General features: G+C 48.8%; 1 protein-coding gene across 1 annotated transcript in view; it reads right to left on the minus strand.

The window, feature by feature from the left end:
• Positions 1 to 12933, minus strand: part of LRRC56 (leucine rich repeat containing 56) — a 435597-nt gene that overhangs the window by 106052 nt on the left and 316612 nt on the right. Inside the window, exon 10 of the mRNA XM_029582256.1 lies at positions 10174 to 10238. Within this exon, the coding sequence (XP_029438116.1) occupies positions 10174 to 10238 (65 nt within the window). The remainder of the gene's footprint in view (positions 1 to 10173; positions 10239 to 12933) is intronic.

Consider the following 12933-nt stretch of genomic DNA (forward strand, 5'->3'; position numbering starts at 1 on the left):
GCGCCGAGGCCGGCCGGAGGCCTCGGGGACCGGCGCATCAAGGGCGATGACGTCATCGCGCTGCGGTGCGGTGACGTCATTGGGCGGGCGCGCGCAGGCGCGCGAATCCTGGCCCGGGGTCTCGCGGGACTTCGGGCGCGATTTCGGGCCCGAGATCTCGCGAGACCTCGGGACTTAAAGGCAGTGCGAGTGCCGGACCAGGCCCTTTTCGCTGGCCGGCGCTCGCGTTTGAGCAGGCAAAGCCAGAGCCGGAGAGGATTTCAGCCGCGATCACGCGGTCGGATTATTAAAAAAAAAACGGGAGAAATTGTCGGCAGGCACTCCGGGCGCCCCCAGATAGGACCCGGAGACCCGAAACGCCGATTTAAAGGCCCGGCGGCTCCCGGAGCAGAGGAGGAGCCCAGGACACGTGGGGGTGAGTCTGCTGGTCGGCCGGGATCGTAGACAAGCGGTCCCAGCGCAGGAAGTGAGCAGGCAAAGCAGCTACAGCGGAGATCGGGCTGGAGAGCACAGAGGCAGCTGGGAGCTACCGGAGACACCCCGAGGCGAACAGAGGAACGTCGGGTTGAAGGGGAAGAAGCCCTGCGCAAGGACCCAGAAGGACCGGAAGGAGCCCCGGGGGCACAGGGAAGACCGCAGCGCTGATCACCGCAAGTAGCAGGGCTGGCTACCGGGAAACGCAGCCATCCAGCCAGGATTCCAGAGACTGCATACTGAACTGTGAGTACTAACCTCGATCGCCCCCCCCCCCCTCACGACCGTGGGCCGGCTTGCCTTTCACGGGTCTGGGAAGCGATATTGGCCGAACGTCGAGGGGGCTGCGGATTTGCGGGAGCCGAGGGAAGGCGTCGCCAGCGTGCGTACGGAAATGGCTGGTAAAGGAGCAAAGACAGCCCCGGAACCGAGGCAGACAAGGGGGCGCAGCCGGCAGGCGAAGGTGGCGGAACCACGACCTGCGAGGGCAAGGAAGCCCAATGGCGCTGGAGAGGGAGGCCAAGGCCGGGGAAAACGCCCTAGGACAGACAGAGTCAAGACTCAAAGAAAGGGGCAAGCGGGAGACCGGCAGCGGAGACAAGAGTGCGACAGAGAGGAACGCGAAGGGGCGGACACCGGCGGCGGACACCGTAGGTGGGGCGACGACCGGCGTTGCCGTGGACACGACCGGAACACTGCCCGCATCCGGACCGTACAGTGCCCCACCTTGGGGCTGGCCCGTCTGGCCCCCAACGGGGCCCTCTGGAGCAGGGGCAGCGTCATCAACAACGCCAGTACAGGGAGCATACCCCTACAGCCAGAACGCATGGCAAGCCTCAATGTACCCTCCATGGTGGCAGGTCCCACCTCCATGGTACACGGCACCAGCGGGTGGCAACGCCACAGCGGAGCCCGCACACTGGGAGCGGAGGCCGCCGAGCAGGTTGGCGACGGAGAAGGACATACCCAGCGGGGAGGCCGGCACAGAGAGTAGAAAGCGGCCCCCGGCACCGCGGGAAGCGGAGGAGCGAGCCGAGGAGACGGGGAGGCATCGCGAGCAGCGGCGTCTTCGGGAGACGCAAAAGGCAAGAGGACTAAACGAAAGAGAAATAACGGTGACTCCAGTGAGGAATCCTCCGAGGAGGAATCCGATGAGAGTGAGGCAGCGGCTGACTCCCCGGTCAAAACACCGCAGGAGATAGCGTCAGCCGCTGCGGCCGCAGTAGCCCTCCCCAATTTGGCAGAGCTGTGGGAGAGCGTGCCAAAGGTGTTACGTAATAAGATAAGGAAGCGTGAATATATTGATATTTTCTCAATATTAGAGGGCAGGAAAGGGGCGGCCGAGAAGAAAAAGGGAAAGAAAAAGGAGGACCAGAAAGAAGGGGAGGTAAAAGTGCCCAGGAACATAACTAATTGGACCAGGGCATTCTTAAGAATGATAAGCGTCATAGGGAGGGAGGATCCATCCCAGTACGCCCCGATGCTGAGTTATGCTGATTCCATATTGGAGGCCTATAAGGAATATCAGGGGTGGTGCTGGCTGAATTATGATGAGAAGTTTTACTTTCTACCTTGATGTTAATTGGTTTCCCCTCAGTTACATTGTAAACCGGTACGATAAGACCTAGTCTTGAGCATCGGTATAGGAAAAGAAATTAAATAAAATAAAATAAAATAAGTTCAGGGACAGAATGGAGGAGAACGGGAACTTGTCATGGGCAGCACAGGATGTAGGATTGTGGCTACGCCAGATGACCAGCAAGGTTATGGAGGCAGGGGCCTCGCGAAAAGCGGTTCGGCCGCATAGCGGTGCGACGAGCGCGAGCAGCAATTCGTGGGGGGAAAGCGGTAACAACAGGGTGTGTTGGCGTTTCAATAAGGCGGGGTGCAGTTTCCAGGACTGCAAGTTCAAACACATATGTTCATTATGTGCGGCACCGCATCCAGCATCGAAATGTGCGAGGAAAGGTCAGGGGACGGCGGCGGGGAGTAATGGGAAAGGGAGGTAAGGAAGTATTTCAGAAGGCACCGTCCCCGGTGTGTGTGGCAGCCATGCTGGGGTGGTTAGCCATATACCCCAGGAGACGGGAAGCAGAACAGTTGAGGGAGGGCTTCGAGCAAGGTTTTAGGATACCTTTCCAAGGGACGGTTAAGGGCATAAGTTACAGGAATTCTTCATCGGCAACAAGACTGGCAGACATAGTGCAACAGAAAGTGGATAGGGAGATCGAATTGGGCAGGATGGCGGGACCATTTGCGGACCCCCCGTTCGCGGAGATGATGTTGTCACCTTTGGCACTGGTGCCCAAGAAGGAACCGGGGGAGTTTCGGTTAATACAAAACCTCTCCTTCCCGACGGGGTCCTCGGTGAACGACGGCCTCCCAGCGGAGGCATGCACCGTTCAATACACGTCCTTCGACGAGGCCGTGGCGTTGGTCAGGCGCTGCGGGGAAGGGGCCCTAATGGCTAAGGCGGATATTAAGTCGGCCTTTCGACTGCTCCCCGTACACCCTGACAATTTTCCCATATTAGGTTTCCAATTTCGGGGTTCGTACTTTTTTGACAAGTGCATGCCTATGGGGTGTTCGGTCTCCTGCGCTTACTTTGAAATGTTTAGTAGTTTTTTGCAATGGGTCTTACAAAAAAAAGGGCGGGGACCGATAATGTGGCACACTATCTGGACGATTTTCTATTCGTGGGCCCGGCCGGCACGGATACATGCCAAAAAACACTGGCGGCATTCCAGGCGATGGCGGCTGATTTCGGGGTCCCGCTAGCAGGGGAAAAAACCGAGGGCCCAGCTACGACCCTATCATTTTTAGGGATCGAACTAGACACGCAGGCCATGACGTCGAGGCTGCCGCTCGAGAAGTTAAACAAATTGCGGGGTATGCTCAGGCAGGCACTGGCCAGCAAGAAGACTACTTTGGTCGGCTTACAATCTATAATAGGGAGCTTGAACTTCGCGTGCAGGGTCATCCCGATGGGTAGGGCTTTTCTGAGGCGGCTGGCGGATGCAACAAAAGGGGTCAGGCGGCCGCAACACCGTATCAGAATCACGAGCCCAATTCGAAAGGAAGTGGCTATGTGGCTCGAATTCCTGGACAATTTTAACGGGGTATCCATGTGGCAGGAGGAGGCGAGGTCGAGCTAGGACCTAGATATATACACGGATGCATCGGGCGGATGGGGCTTTGGGGCATACTGCCAGGGCGCATGGTGCGCAGCACCGTGGCCAGAGGAGTGGAGGCAGAGTGGGCTAGTAAAAAACATAACATTCTTAGAGTTATTCCCGATCCTGGTGGCCATTACGGTCTGGGCACAGAGGCTGTGCAACAAAAAGATCATTTTCTGGTCGGATAACATGGCCGTGGTGACCGTGATTAACAGGCAGGCGGCCCGTTGCCCTAAGGTGGCCGCGTTGTTGAGGGAAGTGGTCCTACAGGGCTTGCGAACAAACATGACAATCAGAGCTAAACATGTTCCGGGCATCCATAATCAGGTGGCAGATGCTTTATCTAGGGCTAAGTGGGATCTCTTTCATCAACAGGTGCCGGAGGCGGAAGCGGAAGGAGTTCCAATACCAAAACAATTATGGCAGATTGGAATGATACGGAATGGGGGTTGCTGAGGTCATCGGTGGCCCCAGCAACTTGGAAAGCATACTGCAAAGCGTTTTCTAGCGTACAAACATTCTTGCAAGGGCAGGGATGGCAAGGGGGCGTATAGAGGGTAGGCTCATAGAGAGGTTCGTGGCATGGGCAAAGGAGGAAGGGATGTCCAGAGGATCGACAGTGAATCAACTGGCAGGTTTTGCATTCTTTGCAAAAGCGCAGGGCTTAGGTGACCCCATGGATAACTTCATGGTTAAGAAGCTGTTAGCCGGCTGGGCCAGAAGCACTGTCTGGAAGGGGGACAAGAGGCGGCCAATAACCCATGAGATATTGGTGAGTCTATGGCACGCGGTAGCTAAGGTAGCGTCAGAGGGATTCGAAGTGATTCATTTTAGAGCTGCTTTCTGCACGGCTTTCTTTGCAGCCTTAAGGGTCAGTGAATTGGTGGCGGCATCCAAAACGGATGAAGGAAACGATGGTATACTTCATGCCAACGTCACAGTCCAGGAACAGGGCATTACCATAAGGGTGCATAAATCTAAAACGGATCAGAGGGCAAAAGGGGTGGACATAAGGCTAGCAAGGGTGCCATCACAGGTGACCTGCCCGGCACAAAACATGGAAAATTACTTACAAATCAGACCACGGGGGGGCGCCCACTTATTAATTCATAAGGACGGGGTGCCATTAACCAAATTTCAGTTTGCGGCAGTACTGCGGAGGGTAGTGGAAAGCGTGGGTTTGAACCCGGAGGAATTCAGTACGCACTCCTTTAGAATTGGGGCCGCCACTAGTGCGGCACAGGTGGGCCTGCCCATGGAGGTGATCCGAAGGATAGGCAGGTGGAGATCAGCAGCAGCAAATAGGTACGTGAGGCAGGGAGGGGTTGAGAATGGTCAGTAACGAAGGAATTCATATCTCGCCCGCAGGTCCATTCTCCCGGAGGAAGGTAGTATGGTTGGTAGGACACTCTTTCGTGCACTGGGCGGCTCGGCGGGCTCGGGAGAGACCATACGGCACGCACCTGGGATTGGCACCGCGGGGAGTCGGTGTGACCTGGATGGGAATCAGAAGCATGAAATGGGGTCGATTGATCACGGAATTACAGAGCAGCTTACGCGCAAGGCAAAAGCCGGATGTCATAGTTATTCATTTGGGAGGCAACGACTTGGGGGAAATTACAGCGAAGCAGTTGATTGATGGTATAAAAAGGGATTTGGAAGCAATAAGGGAGATGGCCCAGGGAACAGCCATAGTATGGTCAGAGATCATACCCAGGCTAAAATGGCAGGGTGACAAGCTATGGTGCAGAGGGCGCAAGAAGGTGAACAGGCAGATTGAAGTCTGGGCCCCGAAGGTGGGCATGGCAACGATTCGGCACAACTGGGCAGATGAGCCATGCATAGGTCTGTATAGACCGGACCTGATACACCTATCGGACGTCGGGTACGACCTGTTCAACAATGCGATACAAGAGGCGCTGGAGCATGCGCTGAATGAAGTTGGGCCGCAGTAGGGGAATTGGGGGGACCCATGGGGTTTGGGGGGCCCGGGACAAGTGTAACACTGTCCCGGCCTGGTGGCGGGGGTACCCGAGTTAGGGGGGGGCCAGGAGGGGCCCGGAGGACACGGTGGACAAACCGTGGTCACAGGTGAAGGAAAGTGCGTAGAGGTGGGCGTGGGCTGCCCGGGGGATGGCCCCATGGCTTGGACATGGCGGGGGGCCGGTCAGAGCGTATGGCGGACTGGCTAAAATGGCGGACGCCGGTACGAAGCCCGGTATGGTAATATTTGACGAACGCACTAATACTCGGGTACCGAAAGTTTGGTTTTATATTAATAATTAATAAAAGCTGCGGCCTATTTTCACCAATATCGGAGTATGTGTGGTTAATGGATGGTGATAAGGTGAGGGGGGAGGGGGGAGAGAGCACGGCGGTGCAAGCTGCCACTGTTATAAAAACCTCAACGAATCCCACTGTATTATGCCGTGTTAACAGCAGAAAAACAATCACCATTCCTCAAACATCAAACAGAAAATATAAATCATTCATAATAGTAAAACCATACTAATAAAAATAATTCAAAACACCTGATGAAAAGAAAATCCAATAATGAAAAACTTACAAATTTTTTTCCCTAAACACCAATAAAATATTTCAAAATAGCAGACACAAACACCATCCAATAATTAAAACTAATAAGGCTTAAAAATTCCCAGCTGTCCATACTTGGAAACTTTTGATTTCCAGTCACTTGGAGATTGCTTTGAACTGAGATGGGGGGAGAGGGGCCACACAACTATTTTCTCCAACTCTCACATTTCCACATTCACTCACATACACATGCGCCCTCACTTCTGGGCCTTTTCTTGAAAAACCACAGGTCCAGTTGAGTGGGGTCTGCAACAACCCCACCGGGTCTATTCCTCAGCTACCGAAGGATGGGGACCACAGCAGCCTGTTGGGTCTCTTCTTCCACTGCTGTGGGACTGGATCTACAGTGGCTGCAAGGTCCTTCCTCTTTTGTGTCTTGAGATTGGGGGGGGGGGGGGGGGGGGGGGGGGGGGGGAGAATGCCTTCTCCAAACTTTGTCCATGACAGGCTGCCCAATCTGAGGTGGAAGTAAAGGCATGCAGCTTCTGCATGCTGTGATCCTCCCCCTTTTCAGTAGCAAATTCACAGGGAGAAGTTGTAAACCTACAATTTCTGCCCATGAGCTGGCTAATAAAAACAGGGGGGTGGAGGGGATCTCAGCATGCAGTAGGTAGATATCACAGGCAATAGTGCAGGATGACTTCACTTGCAAGCTGCAACTTGTGCTCCAAAGAGCTGCATGTGGCTCACAAGATTTATTTATTTATTTTATTTAAGTCTTTTTATATACCAACATTCAAGACGGTAGTCCCATCATGCTGGTTCACAAGAAACAGGGGTGCAATTATAACAAACTTTACAATTTGAACAATGGTGCAGAAAAGCAGTTACATATAACAAGGAAATCAATAACTTGGAGTGAGAAGGAAAATGAAGATCAGATAATTATATATATGTATAAATAACAATGTAAGAGGTGGCTATTAACGCTATTACTAGCGGAGCGTGATGATTGATGGGAGTTACATAGAGTTGGAGTTAGGAAAGGCCTGCGTGAACAGCCACGTCTTGAGTCTTTTCTTGAATGTTGAGATGCTGGGTTCCATTCTGAGATCCGGGGGAATGGAGTTCCATAAAGTTGGACCGGCTGTGGAGAATGCCCGATCTCTAAGTGTGATGTGTCTGGTAGTTTTGGCTGGAGGTACTTGAAGTGATCCTTTGTAAGCATCTCTTGTCGGTCTTGTTGAATGGTGTAATCGGAGGGGGATATGGAGATCGATTGGAGCTAATTGATGGATGTTTTTGAAAATGGTGAGAATGGCCTTGTAGATTATTCTGAAGTGGATGGGCAGCCAATGGAGGTTCATCAGGATAGGGGTTATGTGTTCTCTTCTCCTGGTGTTAAGTGAGTATACGGGCTGAGGCATTTTGGACCATTTGCAATGGTTTGGTGTGTGATGAAGGGAGACCAAGCATGATGGTGTTACAATAGTCCAGCTTTGCGAAAATGATTGATTGTAGAATCGTTCTAAAGTCATGTGTGTGGAAGAGAGGTCGTATTCTTTTCAGCACTTGGAGTTTATAAAAGCAGTCTCTGGTGGTTTTGTTGATGTTAGCTTTCAGGTTTAGGTGATTGTCAATTAGAACTCCTAGGTCTCTCACTTGTGTAGTATTTGGAACGGTAGGATGAGTGTGTGTGAGGGAGCTGTTTTCTGGTGAGATGATTAGAAGTTCCATTTTTGATGAATTTAGTATCAAGTTGAGACTTGTGAGAAGCTGTTTGATATTTTGGAGGCAGGTTTCCCAGTGAGACAGAGTTTTTGCGAGCGACTCTTCGATGGGGATCAGGACCTGTATATCGTCAGCGTAGAGGAAGTGTTTGAGATTGAGGTCAGTGAGAAGTTTACATAAGGGTAACAGATAAATGTTAAACAAGGTAGGAGACAGGGAAGAGCCCTGAGGGACTCCTACTGACGCAGGGTGAAGAGAGGATTCTTTATTATGAATCTTAACCTTATATCCTCTGTTGCTGAGGAAGGTTCTGAACCATGATAGGGCAGTGCCTGAGATACCTATGGCTGTTAGTTGGTTGATGAGAAGGGAGTGATTGACCGTATCAAATGCAGACGAGAGGTCGAGTAGTATCAGAAGGAAGGCTTGTCCTTTGTCTAAGATGTTAGTTGGCCACATCAGGTATAATGGGAGAACACAAGAATAGTGGGATCTGAGGAATATTGTATCTGATGATCTTTAGGTGGCTAAACAGCTGGATAAGGTGACTGAAAAAGCCAGATAGATGCTTGGGTGCATAGGGAGAGGAATGGACAGCAGAAAAAAAAACCAAAAAAAAGAGGCGATATTGCCCCTGTATATGTCCCTGGGAAGACCTAATTTGGAATACTATATACAGTTCTGGAGACCGCACCTTCAAAAGGATGTAAACTGGTTGGGAGTCAATCCAGCATACTGTAATGGTCCGTGGTCTTCATTCTAAAGCTTATGGTGACAGACTTAGATCTAAACATGAATTCTCTAGAGGAAAGGTGGGATGAGGAGATATGATAGAGATATTTAAGTATCTCCAAAGTTTTCATGCAGAAGTGAGAGCCCACTTTCAAAGTAAAGGAGATTCTAGAATGAGGGATCATGCAATAAGGGGCATGGAATAGCTGATCTATAAGAACATAAGAAATTGCCATGCTGGCAAATGTCATAATGCCTCTATATCGCTCCATGGTGAGACCGCACCTTGAATACTGTGTACATTTCTGGTCGCCACATCTCAAAAAAGATATAGTTGCGATGGAGAAGGTACAGAGAAGGGCAACCATAATGATAAAGGGGATGGAACAGCTTCCCTATGAGGAAAGGCTGAAGAGGTTAGGGCTGTTCAGCTTGGAGAAGAGACGGCTGAGGGGGGATATGATAGAGGTCTTTAAGATCATGACAGGTCTTGAACGAGTAGATGTGACTCTGTTATTTTCACTTTCGAATAATAGAAGGACTAGGGGGCATTCCATGAAGTTAGCAAGTAGCACATTTAAGACTAATCGGAGAAAATTCTTTTTCACTCAACGCACAATAAAGCTCTGGAATTTGTTGCCAGAGGATGTGGTTAGTGCAGTTAGTGTAGCTGGATTCAAAAAAGGTTTGGATAAGTTCTTGGAGGAGACGTCCATTAACGGCTATTAATCAATTTTACTTAGGGAATAGCCACTGCTATTAATTGCATCAGTAGCATGGGATCTTCTTAGTGTTTGGGTAATTGCCAGGTTCTTGTGGCCTGGTTTTGGTCTCTGTTGGAAACAGGATGCTGGGCTTGATGGACCCTTGGTCTGACCCAGCATGGCAATTTCTTATGTTCTTATGAGAAGGAGAAAATTACAGCAAGTGGTAGACTAGAGAAAACATTGTAGGAGGAAATAGAATGAGGAAATTGGGGTAGAGTAGGTGGAAACGAAGAAGGCAGTAAGTGAAAAAGAGAACAGGATATAGTAAAATATAGACAAAGGCAAGATGTTGAAGAGAGCAGAATTCTTAGGTAACAATCTATAAAGAGATACATTAATATTATCCCAAAGAACATGGGCACTAAAAAGCTCCAGGTTATAGAAGAAAACCTGGTTAACTATTGCCCAGATGTATTCTAGATTAAGACTTTTAATGGCCTCAAAAAGTACTACAAATCTCAGCATGCAATTTAAATAGAGCTTACATCATTTAAGTCTTCATTTTTCAAACTGCTGGAGTATCCAGAGTTTTCAATTAATGTATGAAACTGTCCATTAAAAAAACGATAAAAAAACAAAAACAGGCTCTCTTCATTCTCCAGTTACAAAATGCAACCTACACCATGGCAGAAGCAATAGGCATTATTGAACAAAGAAAGAGTCAGATAGTCAAAGACATAAATCCATCACATACTCTGGCTGTAGGTTTAATGACAGGATACTACAGTATATTACATACATAAAAACAATGTTCATACCCCAAGCTTTTCTCTTCGGGCACGGAGAGCCTTTATAGGATTCCCGCAAATCACTCTGCTCACACCTAGCAAAAAACCCAAAACATAAGCATATTTGTATTTCTGTATGGTGTTTTAACATTTCAACAGGTTGTATTCAAACAATCTGATTGCTGGATTGACTGACAGCTCGACCTATCCTGCAAGGGAGCACAATGAACCACTACTCCAGAACGGTAACTTCTTTATCCTGGCTATTTAAAAAAAAAACCAGAACCTATTACTGGCAAATAATTATTTCATAGTAAGTTCACCAGACAGCATCTCTGTTCTGGAATGAGAGTTGTCACTATTCACATTCCTGTTTCTTCCATCTATTGCTTCTTCTAACACACTATTTCTTACATATGTATGCTTTGTGCAACTTTTATTATGCATCCAAAAAGAAACAAAAAGTTCCACACAAAACTAATAGAGCTTACTTTCTGGTATGTGTATGTGTTTATTTTATTTATTTATTTATTTATGGGTTCTTTTATACCGAGGTACGTATAGCAATACATCACCTCGGTTTACAGTGAAACAATAACTTAGCAACCAGCTTTACATATAACAGATCAAACATAGTAAACGATTAAACAGAGAGGTCTTTGCATAAGAACATGACTGCTCCCCTGCCCAGCCCCCCAAAAAATATCCTAACCAGGTTATTTATATAATTAGTCCCAGATTATTAAATTTACACAAATAGTTCACAAACACGCAATGTCAGCTTAGAAGCTTGCCATCAAACCTCACCGGCATAAAAATCCCTTCAGTTATGAGACACTTGCAAGAAGAAAGAGCTCAAAATTGCAAGTGCTTTACAAGGCAATTCATACACATAAGAACAGGTTGCTCTGAACCTATGGGCTTACTTAGTGTCCCCCACGTATAAGTCCATGGCATGCAGTTCAAGACTACAGTGCACAGATTAAGCAGCTCTTTGCCAATAATTTTTCAAGATCTGAAGTGAGAGCAGCAATAATGGTTTGTACATAAAACAGTTTTTATACTGCAAAGTTTGATAAGTTTTAACCCCAATGTTAATGGAATATGTGTATACATTAATATAGTTAATACAGGGCTACTGTTTAATTGTTGGCTATTAATGTCAGACTATAAACCTATTGTTGAGATCTCATTTTAATTCAGTGCACTTTTAATATAGTATGCTGGCATTATTAAAAAATCTCTTGCACTGGCTCCATTCTCCAGCTCTTTGTGCTGTCTTCATGCTTAGCATGTGAGGCTTGCAAGAGGTTTTATAAAGGTGCTCAATTTATGTATAATGATAGAATCAGCATAGATTTCACAACCTTCAAATATCTCTTCAGCAAATCAGATAGCTTTAATACCTCCACAATAAATGTCTCAAAGATTTTTGCTAGTATTGCTTTAACAAGAGACCTGCAAATTGGAGAAATTACTTACCCGATAATTTTGTTTTCCTTAGTGTAGACAGATGGACTCAGGACCAATGGCTATAGTGTGCTCCTGATAGCAGTTGGCGACTGATCAGATTTCAATCTGACGTCAGCCCTAGTACATATACCCCTGCAGGAAGTGCAGCTCTTCAGTATTCTCCTCAAAAAGCATTGTGGATATATGTGTGACTGACTAATTTGAATAACTTGATTAACTTCATAACTTGAATAACTTGATTAAATTGAACTGGTTGAATTGGCTATAGCTGGAGACCGCCAGTGCACTCAACCGGGAAACGTCAACACCCGGTAGGGATGGGTGTCCTAGATGAAGGAAAGCATGGCTTACCCTTGATCACTCGCTCCCGGGGATGTCCCCCGAGAATTCCATGAGTAACGGCAGCCGTGGGTGGGATGCTGAGTCCATCTGTCTACACTAAGGAAAACGAAATTATCAGGTAAGTAATTTCTCCATTTCCTAGCGTGTAGCAGATGGACTCAGGACCAATGGGATGTATAAAAGCTACTCCCGAACTGGGTGGGAGGCTGCCCGTGACCCACTTAGTACTGCCCTTGCAAATGTTGTGTCCTCCTGAGCCTGAAAATCCAGGCGGTAAAACCTGGAGGTGTGGATGGAGGACCATGTCGCCACCCTGCAGATCTTGGTGGGTGACAGCATCTTGGTTTCCGCCCAGGACACTGCCTGGGCTCTAGTAGAATGGGCCTTGACTTGTAAAGACGTTGGCTTGCCTGCTTCCCACGTAGGCCGCCTTGATGACTTCTTTGATCAAGCAGGCTATGGTTGCTCGCGAGGCCGCTTCCCCCTGCTTCTTTCCGCTGTGGAGGACGAATAGATGGTCCGTCTTTCATATGGATTCCGACCTTTCCAGGTATCTGACTAGGAGCCTGCCGACGTTGAGATGTCAGACTTCGAGCCTCTTCCGAATTCTTATGCTCATCTGGTGATGGTAGCAAGATGGTTTGGTTGAGATGGAAGTGAGACACCACTTTGGGGAGGAACGACGGAACTGTGCGTAACTGGATGGTTCCCGGGGTGAGTCTGAGGAATGGCTCCCGTCAGGACAGTGCTTGTAGCTCGGATACATGACGAGCTGAACAGACTGCCAGCAGGAAGGCTGTCTTCAATGTTAATAGTCGGAGAGACAGGCCGCGAAGAGGTCTGAAGGAGGTTCCTGCTAGGAAATCTAGGACCAGGTTGAGGTTCCAAAGAGGCACCGGCCACGTTAGGGGTGGTCGGATGTGCTTGACTCCTTTCAGGAAGTGAGAGACATCCGGGTGAGAGGCTATGCTGCCG

This window comes from Rhinatrema bivittatum, chromosome 17 (assembly GCF_901001135.1).
Source record: "Rhinatrema bivittatum chromosome 17, aRhiBiv1.1, whole genome shotgun sequence".
NCBI lineage: Eukaryota > Metazoa > Chordata > Amphibia > Gymnophiona > Rhinatrematidae > Rhinatrema > Rhinatrema bivittatum.